The sequence below is a fragment of the Diadema antillarum genome, unplaced genomic scaffold (assembly GCF_040938485.1).
Source record: "Diadema antillarum isolate AM-2024a unplaced genomic scaffold, OU_Dant_1.0 seq00002147_RagTag, whole genome shotgun sequence".
NCBI classification, from domain to species: Eukaryota; Metazoa; Echinodermata; class Echinoidea; order Diadematoida; family Diadematidae; genus Diadema; species Diadema antillarum.
This window is the reverse complement of record NW_027272786.1, coordinates 62,599-74,521: the sequence shown is the minus strand read 5'-3', so window position 1 is coordinate 74,521 and position 11,923 is coordinate 62,599. Positions and strand designations below refer to the sequence as shown.

The 11,923-nt window shown below is 39.9% G+C and overlaps 1 protein-coding gene across 1 annotated transcript; it reads left to right on the top strand.

Annotated features, from left to right (window-relative positions):
• Positions 1 to 168: 168 nt before the first annotated feature.
• On the top strand, positions 169 to 9,321 carry LOC139714049 (galactose-3-O-sulfotransferase 2-like). The gene is made up of 4 exons (XM_071625777.1): positions 169 to 219; positions 271 to 433; positions 6,481 to 6,720; positions 8,276 to 9,321. Exons 1-4 carry the CDS (start codon positions 169 to 171, stop codon positions 9,049 to 9,051), a joined length of 1,230 nt encoding a protein of 409 aa, XP_071481878.1. The 3' UTR covers positions 9,052 to 9,321.
• The last annotated feature ends 2,602 nt before the right edge of the window (positions 9,322 to 11,923 follow it).

Sequence of the window (11,923 nt, the reverse complement as noted above, 5' to 3'; positions counted from 1 at the left end):
GATGAGTGGCTGGATGACGTAGGCGACACTGATCCACGTCCAGTTCAGGCTGATGGTGTTAAAGAAGAAAGAGACGGTAGGAAACCTGCTGTTGCCAGGGGAACCAATATTGGCGTCGATGGTGTGGGGGAAAGGCGGCATGTCATGGATTCGCCGATTATTATAAAGATGGCTTCCAACCTGAACGCAGGGGATGAAGTAAACCTGGAAACACATTGGGTGAGAGAAGAAGTGGTTATATAAGTGGGCAAACGTGGTGTGGTGGCACAGCTCTCCACAGTGAATGACCAAGGGAGGGGGGCTGACGTTGCCAAGAAAGACGGCAGCGACATGGCAGACATGAGGATTGCCAGCGAGAGGAGCCTCTACCCACCGAAATACAATGCTGGCATCCAAGATATCCTTAGACATCCAGAAGCACATGCAGGAAAAGGTAACTTCCACACTTCCTTCTTCGAGACTAATTGGCTGAACATGTATTCATATTTAATGCAAAACTTCATTACACAGGCTGTCACAAATGACTGGCCTAGGTTTGTTTTATATGACATTTGGCAACATCTCATGCATGATTCCAAACTGATTTCAAGCACTGGCATGTATTTTACAACAGATGCATCCACAATCTTGTTCCTTGGGACCAACAACGTGAGTGTGTGTCAATAAATTTCAGTATAATTGTAAAAGGGCCTTCTTTGTTAAACCTGGAATGAACAGCTCAAAATGTATTATACATCTTGAGTTCCCTTTGGCTAGAACTATTTGTGGGAGAAACTATTTATAGTGAAGTTGGATACAAGTTTGCAACTGTGTGGTTGTGCAAATGCTTTGTGTGTCATGCTGACAATTTAAGGTTAGATAGAAATAGGAAATTGGGTAGAGATCATGTACATATTGTACTGTATGCTCAGTATGGCCAAAATCATGGAAACGCAAGATGTTCTTTCTTGTTTTGACAATACTTAATGTACAGGTGTATGATGTTGGAAATTTTACAGTTAATATTCTTGGCGATAAAGATTCATTCCCAGCAGTAAGAGTTTATGAAGACTTTCTGTACCCTTTGAGTGATGGAAGAGCATTGCATAGATAATCACTGAAGAGGGAAGGAACATACAGTAACAGAGACTCCAACTCTCCCGCTTTTGACAGCCCATTTTTGCAAAATCTCCCGTTCTCCCGCTTGAGATTTGATTTCTCCCGCCCTGGCTCTGTGTCTCCCGTTGGAAAGGATTTCTTACTTAGGCCAAGTAAAAAAAGAAACCAGTTTCTCGTCCTCGCGCGCATCGATTTTGGCCGCCGCATCAATTTTTTTACTATTTACTATTTTCAAAATGGCGCTGAAAATACCAAGAAATTCATAATTCTCGTCCCAGCCCGCTCCCCCCGCCCGCATCGATTTTCAGTTGCCGCATCGACTTTTTTGGCCACTTTTTTGATATTTACTATTTTTTCGGCCGCCGAAAAAAAAAAATCGACAATTCACCTACCAATCGTGATGTCTCATTTCTAATTACGCCTTGCGTCCTCTACTTAGCTGGATCGAGTACAGCTGTAGCTTCTGTAGTGCGTATGTAATAACGCATGCATTTCACACTGCGAGCTCGGCAAGAAGGAATTACCCACAAAGCAGTCAAACTATAGTTGGATGGGCGCGCGGGCCTGGGCTGTGATGTACAGCGCACTCGGTACGTCGTGAACGCGATAGCGGCAACATTTTTTGCGAACAATCGCTGATATTCCACGCATATTTTGCGCATTGTTCGTATTTTCCCCATTTCTCATATTTTAAGCGGATGAATTGTACTGTACAAATTCTTGTGAGGATTGTATCGAGTTTGTATGTATACATTTTCATGTCATTGTGACTATGTGCATGTACCATGTGTGTGCAGTGTCGGAAGGTACGGTGCCAGTGCAGTGGCCGTGCCGGCCGCGTTACACATATAGCTGTCAGGGTCCTCATCCCCCTGGTCTGTCAGCTGTCTGCACGCACGCATGAACACATTCGAATGTGTAGAGGCCCAAACACTCTGCTCTGCTCTGTAACGTTGCATCTGACGGCGATGTATTGTTCTATTTTGAAGAGAAAATGAATGCGCTTTTCCAGCAAATGTAGAATTATTAAATGGGTGTATCTACAAAATGAATAACTTTTCCACGGATTCTGGTTTGTCTCGTATTTCTGCGGGATACTTTTCTTTACGATGTGAATTCACGGACACGGCCGTGAGTCGTATCACCTGTAGTGTGATACAATCATTCATCATCCAAATGATGAGTGATTATCAAATGTCTTTTTAGAACATAAGAAACATCTATGTTTAATGCTATAATGCCATATCAGTATCATTTTGACATCCATCTGCAATTGTACCAGCCAGTTTCCAGTTGAATGTGCTACAATTGTGCTGTGAAGAGATGCAGATACATACCAGCTGTGTGGACACAAAAAGTCATAAACACCAATGATAAATAAAGCAGTGTTTTGAATATCATGGAATTTATTTCAGTCGTACATTTGTTGATAGAATGTTTTATACCTGTTTCAGTTAATAGCACAATACATCAAATTGCAAGTACACTGGTATCAGAAATGCCATTACAACACTAAATACCAGTATTAAGATGGTCATTTTCCCTTGACATCTGTAGTGGAAAGAAAAAGCAAATGTATTTCTGCATGCATGAAGTTTCATTTCAAGTACCGTACATATTATATCTATTTGTTTGAAAATGCACAGAGTGCAGGCAAGACATACACTCGGGACCTGGTCTCTCATAACACAGCTACCAGAGTGATATTTCATTTCATAAATTGGATATAGAAAATAGTATAAAGCCCTCTCTCGTTACCTTTCTCAGAATTACCGGACGAGAAACACATAATACTTTCATTTTGACAATCCTCGAAAAAATAGTAAGATATCAAATAGTAAGGACCTCCCTCATCGCCTTGCTCAAAAAACCCGGACGAGAAACTACTTTCTTTTTTTACTTGGCCTTATTGCCATATCGCATGTTGAAAAATAAGCTTTAGATAGCACGAGAGAGCATCTAGAACCCTAGACTGGACCCCGGCCACAAGGAATTTCGCGCTTCGCGCACATCAACTTGGAGTCTCCCTTTTGCTAGGGGTTTCAGGCGGGAGAATCTCCAGATCAGAAGGTGCTGGGGGGGGGGGGGGTGGAGTCTCTGCAGTAAATGAAGGGTTTATTTAATGTTAATTGTTATTGAGGGAAGAGATGAAGTGGACAGATATATTCGACCTCCCTGACATCAAATCCATTGAGATCTTTACTGTTTAGTCCCAACAGCAAAATTCACAATCTGTTAAAATAGCGCTCCTGTTACAACGAACAAGGTTTTTAATTTAGAGTAAAAATTCAGGCCCAAAAATCATCACCCTTATCATGAATGTAGTATAAGTGACAGCATCATCACTTCTCATTTCATACCTTTTGTTATACACTACCTACACTACATGCATCTCTGGGAATCATACTGCTGATATGATCAAAGGGATCGTATAGTTTTTGTTGAGACCTAATTTCAGGTTTCTAACATATTTTGGTGAGATAATGAGAAACCTCTTATGAAATATGAAAGAGCATGTAATTCTATGAGGAATTCAACGTTTATTTGACAAAGATTGGTTTTGAAATAGCTGAAATATCCAAAAAAGAGCGATTCTAATTAAGTGTGGGACCCACACTTTATTACTATCACTTTGTTTTACTTTGTTTTTGGATGTTTCAGTCATTCCAAACCCGATTTTCATCAAATAAACTTTGAATTCCTCTTAAAATGGTACATGTATGTTCTGTACTATATCATAAGTGTTTTCTTGGTATCTCGCAAAAAGTTAAAAGCCCAATTCTCATCTCCACCAATACTGTATCATCCCTTTAATATACATATTTCTGGATCCAGCTCTAGGGAGACAGTGTGTGTGACATGTGTAATAAGCAATGTCAGCTGTAAATCATGCAGTTGAATGGGATATGGTATCGTTGAAACGTTTAAAGGGCACATACAGTTTTGGTTGAGACCTAATTTCAGGTTTCTAACATTTTTTGGTGAAATAATGAGAAACTTCTTATGAAATATGAAAGAGCATGTAATTCTATGAGGAATTCAACGTTTATTTGACAAAAATTGGTTTTGAAATGGCTGAGATATCCCAAAAAGAGCAATTCTAATAAAGTGTGGGACCCACACTTTATTACGATCGCTTTGTTTTACTTTGTTTTTGGATGTTTCAGTCATTCCAAACCCGATTTTCATCAAAGAAACTTTGAATTCCTCTTAAAATGTTATGCTCTGTACTATATTATAAGTGTTTTTTTGTATCTCGCAAAAAGTTAAAAGCCCATTTTTCATCTCCACCAATACTGTACCATCCCTTTAAAGGAGACACAAATTGTCTCAACAAGGTCAAGTGTACGACCTAAAGCTAGAACTATAGGTAAGTTCTATTATTAGAAAGCAGGTGATATAGACCAGGTTTGTAGGCTGGAAAGTGTTGACATAAAGGCTCAGTTATATGCTCTCCATGATTGGCTAGACATGCATTAATATGTTCATGATTTGTCTGGAACTGCTTTCACTGGGTGAAGTAAGAAACCCCACACAAGTATGTGGAGTTTCAGGAAGTGAATTATTTGCCCTTTGGATTGATGGTATTAAAATGGTCTTTTTGAATGTTTAGAGGTAATGGCATGACCTCAAACATTTCCTGGTTCCAAGTGCAGGTGGCATCAGTTTTGGAGATGCCACCCCCCCCCAACCCGCCTGATTCAAGTAGGCCTATGATGCTGGTAGCGTAAAAATCATTTGAAGATTGAAAACATGATACAGTATACCCAGCTACAGTGTGTGTTTGTATAATTGTGTGTGATTGTGTATAGGCCTATGGATTGGGGTTTCTTATACTGTATACATGTTCCTTGATATAAACCTTGGTTCTTTGAATCTTTTCAGGGTAGATTGTTTTGAAATTATAAGCACGATATTCATCTATGAAGTATAGTGTCACTCTACATGCATATTCAAGTTTATCATGTTGAGTAAGATGAATGGTAGCAGTCAAATAAATGATGGCATGGTATTGTACAACTTGTTTCACTGAAATTGGACCTTGAACGGGAAAGTTGACAACTTTTTTTTTAATCCAGTAACAAAGCCAATCTAAAAATGGCAACTTTGAAATCAAAATGTCCTTTCAAAAATATGAAGTCTACCAGAAGATGTCGGTGGAAATGAAGGAAAGGCTCACATTCTGATCGCCAGGCACATTGATTACTAGCGAGACAGTACCAATGTCTGTTCTCACGTCGGTCATAGAAGGGCGGTGGGGGGGGGGGGGGGGGGGGGGGGGGGAATGGCTGCAGCATGATTGCAATGGAAGTAACAACAAGAATCCCTACTGGCTGTGTAACGAGTGCTGACAGCTAATTTGAAAGCACAGACAGTCGTTTCAGCAGCAAAACCTTGATCCACGGCCATATACACTGTATGCAAATGTGTACAGATTGGAAGTGACAGTGTTCCAGCATAATGCTATCATGGAAAATGAAAACCTTTGGGGTGTAAAGGAAATGTATGTCACATCCTTGTAGCATTGATTTGAAGACGTTAATATTCAATCTTTGTTTGATTTTGATTCCCCGGAAGGGCAGATGCCTCAATACATGATAATGGAAGTGGAAGGAGAGTTAAGATATTTTGATTTCATTACCAAGTTGCTCACACATATGACAGGGGATGAAGTAATACCACATGTCATTAGAAGGATAAGAGTTACGGAGCAGGATGTGCCATTATATAAACATATAGGCCAACTGTAGGTCTTTGTGATGTGTCACCACAAAAGCCATTTAATGTTGGGAAAATGGTATTTTGCTTTTCTGAAGATATGAATTCGTCAGATGCTTAGCTTTAGATTGATATGTAATTTGCCTACTTCATTAGAAAGAAAATATGAAAAAAAAACCAACAACTAAATTTGAAAGAAAAACTGTAAAGGTTATATTGCCTACATGTAGGCTGACTTTACGCACATTTTACCTCCTTTTATTGTCCCCAACTTCGGGTAACATGATGATGCACCACATATGTTTGGGGGAGGGGGGATGGTGGAATGGTATTTACCCAGGGCAGGTGGAGGGGGGGGGGGGTGGGGGGGGGGGGTGGGGGGGATGGGTATGTTTTGCACCATCAGTAATGTGAAGGTCACATCCTATTCCCTTGCCTACATTCAACTGACTGTAGGATACCTATGCATCGATCTAGAATGGTACATGTAGGTGTGTGTGTGTATTTTTTTTTTTATGTGAATAATAACACATGAACCCTAAGCCTTATCCTAATTCTGTATAACACGTAGGTCAGATGACTGCCTGAATGGTTTTGTACATCATCTATATTCATCTAGCTTACGATGTTGTCCTTTTGTTTTGTGTGTGTTTCTGTGTGCAGCGCGACAACAGACTTGTAGTCCCAAGAACAATATCGTCATGCTGAAGACACACAAGTGCAGTAGCTCCACCATGCAAAACATCCTCTTCCGCTGGGGCGAGAATCACAATCTGACCTTTGCCCTCCCATGGAAGGGCGTCTACCTTGGGAGTCCCGATCTCTTCAATGAGAGGTACGTCATGCCAGCCAACGGGGGTCACTACAACATCCTGGCCAATCACATGCGGTACGACAAGCAAGGTTAGTGAACGCACATCGGCGACGGCCAGACCCAAACTCTTAAAACCTGTCAGGCTGTCTCCTAAAAGTGATCTATTGCAGATGATGGGACATCGCTGTTGTCTGGCAAGATTTTCTCTTCAACAATCAAAGACATTTTTGATACCTTTGGACACCATTTTTTGTTTTTTTTAAGGGATTAACTAGTTTTTGTCGAGGTGGGTCTTCAGGTTTCCAACTTTTTTTGTGAGATAATGAGAAAGCTCTTATAGAATATTAGAGAGCATACAATTTTAAGAGGAATTCACCATTTATTTGATGAAAATTGGTTTAAAATGACCGAGATATCCAGAAACTAAAGTAAAACAAAGTGGTCCTGGTCAATGATGAGTTCCACCTTTTTAAAGAATTTCTTTGTTTTTAAATATCTCAGCCCTTTAACAAAAACAATTTTCATCAAATAAACTTTGAATTCCTCTGAGAATTGTATGCTCATTAATATTTTATAAGAGCTTTCTCATTATCTCTTTATCTCACAAAAAAGTTAGAAAGCTGCAGCCCCATCTCTACCAGAACTGTACTATCTTTTTAACTTACGTCAGCCTCTAGGTTGATGTGAATGTACTCATTATCACATATTTCATATAAACCAAAAGCAGTGTGCTTTCCTTCTCATTAAGGATATTGGCATTCTACACTTTCACCCTCCCCCCCCCCCCCCCCCCACACACACATACATACACACACACATGGTGGTATACACACTTCACAAGAATGCCCCCATCCACACGGCCATCAGTATGCCATATTTCTCTATATGTAAAAGGTATTGTTTACCATTGGGAGCAGTGATTAAAAAAATGTTCCGAGATATCACATTTGATACATGTATGTTTAGGTCAGTTGTATCACAAAACATCCTATCATGTAAACATTTTGGATAAAGCCTGTAGTGAGATATTAGGAAATATCACAATTTTTCTCAATAAACCATTACTGTAGATGGTTTCAGTAGGTGTCTTTTCATCACTGTAGCTACTTGTGCAAGGTGTTGAAGGTTTAGCAGTTGGTGTCTTTATTTGAAATGTGGTTCTGTGACATACAAAATGTAATGTGAAAATGTTTGAAGTAGACCTGTTCTCGATTTGTTGCACAATGTTTGAAGTAGACTTGTTCTCTATTTGTTGCATAATGTTTGAAGTAGACTTGTTCTTGATTTGTTGCAGAAGACTCGTATCAACAGGCTCACCATGAACATACCATCAGCTGAGAAACACAAGTGTGCTATGGCATTCTATGATATGAGCATAAATTTAAATGAAATAATCAATTTTCATGAAATAGAAGGTTTCCTTTATCAAAAGTGGGTAGATTTATATTAAGCATTGTTCCAAATATTGGGTAGAACAGTGCCCTTGTGGTTTAATTGTGATAATGCCCTTCTAGTTCTCAGCTGACTGTATGTTTGTAGGCATTAAAATTGTATATTGAAACAAAGTTTGATGAGTCCCCACTTGTGAAGAAATTTGTTGGCTATCTCAAATGAAATCTCTTCGTCTGTTTTGTTCCCCCTCAGCTGTGGAAGACTTGATGCCAGCAGACTCCATCTACATCACACTGGTGAGAAACCCTGCATCCCAGTTTGAGAGTATGTACAGCTACTATCGCTTTGATGGCAGGTTCCGGGTGCCACTGGACCAATTCATGAAGAGGCCGCGAGCCTTCTTTTTCATGGAACCACGCATTGCTAGGCACGTCGGCCGTAACCCAATGCTCTTTGACATGGGCCTGGATGCCCGCAATATGGAGAGGGATGACGGTAGGGTCAAAACCTTCATAGAGCAGATCGACAAGAGGTTTGACCTGGTGTTGGTGGCAGAGCATTTCAAGGAATCCCTCATTCTTCTGAAGGAGAAGCTGTGCTGGACACTTGAGGATATTGTCTTCTTCAACCAGAATGCCCGCAGCAAGACGTCGGTGCGGCAGCTCTCTGGGCAGTTGCAGCAGCGTATCATTCAGTGGAACGGTGCGGACAACGCACTATACCAGTACTTCAATAGGACGTTATGGCAGCGGATCGCCGAGTTTGGCCACGAGCGCATGGCCCGCGAAATCGCTGAGCTCGACAGGCGCAATGAGGAGCTGTCTCGCCTCTGCATTGGTGCCACCAAGGAGCAGGGTGACAGGCGTGTGTATTATCCCCCGGGGATAAGTGTAAACAGTTTTATTCTCAGCTCCAGTGCGAAAGGGAACCAGCTATGTGATCAAATGACGCGGCCCGAACTCACTTACATTGGAGTCCTGAGATCTCAGCAGATCAGTCGTGACAGACAACAGAAAGTAGAGAGGTAGTGAATTCCTGCACTGCCATCTCTTTCCAACTGAATGTATGCAGTACACAGCATTATACGTCATTTGCAATACACTTCATTTCCTCTTCTTCTCCTTCTTCTTCTTCTTCCTTTTTTTTCCTCTTGTGATTTTTAAATGTGGGCAGGTTCCACAAGATTTCCCAGCATGACTGAAGATTGTACCTCACAAGCAATGTTTATCAGAATTGTATGTTATTCAAAGATTTCAAAATTGAGCTGCCTACAGAGGAATAGAGTTTATGCACAAAGGACCCTGAATTGAAGCTTGCTCCATATGCTGCCAGTGCTAATGCTACTATTGAATGCGTACCTGTAAAAGTAGTTTTTGAGGTAGCTGAATGGTGAGATGAATTTGGCTTTATGATACCTTTGCAGATAACAGGAAAATAGACTTGCATGATAGTGTGCTTTATATGTAGATAGACATCTGGGGGGCATTTCATGAAGGAACTTGCCGGATAAAATGTCCGACAAGTCAATCATATCCGACAAGTTCAGAGAAATCAGCCAATCAGACTGAAGAATTTCTCAAAACTTGTCAGATATAATTGACTTGTCAGATATTTTATCCGACAAGTTCCTTCATGAAACACCCCCCTGGAGGGCTTTTCGTGAAGCATTTTGTCCGACAACTTTGTCAGACAAATTTGCTCTCAGCCAATCAGATGCAAGGATTTCTGTAGCTTATAACAGTTTGTCTGAAAGAAAGTCTGACAAACCACTTCACGAAATGCCCCCCTGATGCTATCATTTACCTATTTGAGTAGGCTTGTACACTATTGACAACCAACTACAACAGCAGCAACAGCAACAACTGCAAAAGCATTCCCAGCAGGTTGATGACATTTTCCCAGTTTTAAAAGATGCATTGGAAAGGCCAAAACAGTCTCCAGCCACGAACTTTCCATGTGTCACTTTTCTCTACAGTTGTAATGCATTTTTTTCTGCAGAAATGCTCATCCTTTCACCACGAAATGTGCACCTTAATAATTATCTCTGCGTATGTAATGTTAGAGAAAGATTTGATGGAACGTGTTGCAGTCATTAAATCTGCACAATTAGAATACCAAAATTGGCAACTTGAGAAAAGCAGGAACTTCATTCTTCCAAAATGTGTTTCCTATTTCAGAGTCAATTATTAATTGATCAATTAAGAGGCTTAAAAAATTTTTGCCAGTGAAATATTTTATATGAAGAGCCAAGGGCTCAAATAATAAAAGAGAATTTGTACTCAACCTTTTACAGCACATGTAATGAATAGTATAGAAATGACGGAACTCGACACATTCGTTAAAGACTTGGTAGCGAGGGGATATCATGGAGTGGTAAGACTGGCCCCACTTGGTTATACAGGGTAGCCCAAAAAGAATGGAACATCTAAGATTTTTAATTTTAGCAATATTGTTCCTAATATGTCATTATTTTGTTTACTATTGGAAGGGCCATTCTTTTTCCAAAAGAATCACACTAAGTTCTTTAATTTTGGTTAATGCATTTTGGTTTTAGGACCATTTTTGTCAACCCTTGCAATTTTCAAAATGTGATCATTTTGCACGCTCAGAGACACCGAAATCAGCGAGACTTTGGCTTGCCATAGAAGCAGTAACGTTCACAATGTGTGGAATGTGGCTGTCATTGTCCGTTACCATTGTGAATGAGACGACCTGACGACAATAACACTGTCCGCCCCACATTCCGCACATTGCGAACGCTATTGCTTCTACGGTAAGCCGAATTCTCACTGGTTTTTGTATCTCTGAGAGTGCAAAAATGATCACATTTTGAAAATTGCAAGGGTTGACAAAAATGGGCCTAAAATCATAACACATTAACTGAAATTAAAGAGCTTGGTGTCATTCTATTGGGAAAAGAATGGCCTTTCCAATAGTATGCAATATGATGAAATATTTGCAACGATATTGCTGAAATCAAAGATCTTAGGCGTTCCGTTCTTTTTTGGCCACCCTGTATATTCGAGAATCCCTGTTAAGAATTATGTGCAGCTTTATCACTGATCTCTATGTAAGTCCACACAAATCTGAAGAATCTTGACTGGAGTCGACCGTTATCCATTAGCGTACGCTCCAATGCACATAAATTATTATCTGATGGGCATTATTCATGGTTTTTAAGAGTACGCAAGTGGCTAGCAAATGAAGATTGAATCAGTCAGGCCATCCGTGTCTCCCCATGCTACTGGTATTTAAATCTGCACAAATTAGAATTAATACCAAAATTGCCAAATAGACAGTAAAGCAAAAACTTCATTCTTCCAAAATGTGTTTCCAATTTCAGAGTCAATTATAGATTGATCAATTAAGAGGCTCTAAATATTTTGCCAGTGAAAAAATTTATATGAAGAGCAAAGGGCTCAAAATTTCTATGAAAGAGAATTTATAGTCAAACTTAAAATACAATACCAAAAATGAATACAGTGCACTCCCGTAATAACGAAATGCTCGGGACCGGCAATTTTCTTTGGTTATAACGAAATTTCGTTATAACCGAACAAATACAATGTATAACAAAAGCAAGGAAACCACGCATATACAATGTGTCATATATTGTTTGTTGAATACTCATCATACACTGGAAAGCTATGTGAAATGGAATATTACCTTTTTAATTTCATTTAATATTACATTTGAAAGAGAACATATAAAGTTGTTTGTTGTCACACATGTATAGAAAATGACGGTTAAGAATTCGGTTACAATTCGCTATGCCAAAGGTTTATTTCTTGCAAAAGTTTGTTACTCTGAAGGCGCCTTATTCTAAAGTTTCGCCATTCCCGGGATTCCGAAGGTTTGTTCATTTGAAGCTTCCCTCTTCTGAAGATCCGTTGTTCCGAA

Bases quoted from the DNA above. Each gene is read 5' to 3' on its own strand.
- LOC139714049 (XM_071625777.1), top strand. From the start codon at position 169: ATGGCTTCCAACCTGAACGCAGGGGATGAAGTAAACCTGGAAACACAT. The intron at 220-270 runs GTGAGAGAAGAA...GTGGTGGCACAG, and splicing joins TAAACCTGGAAACACATTGG to CTCTCCACAGTGAATGACCA. The intron at 6,721-8,275 runs GTTAGTGAACGC...GTTCCCCCTCAG, and splicing joins CATGCGGTACGACAAGCAAG to CTGTGGAAGACTTGATGCCA.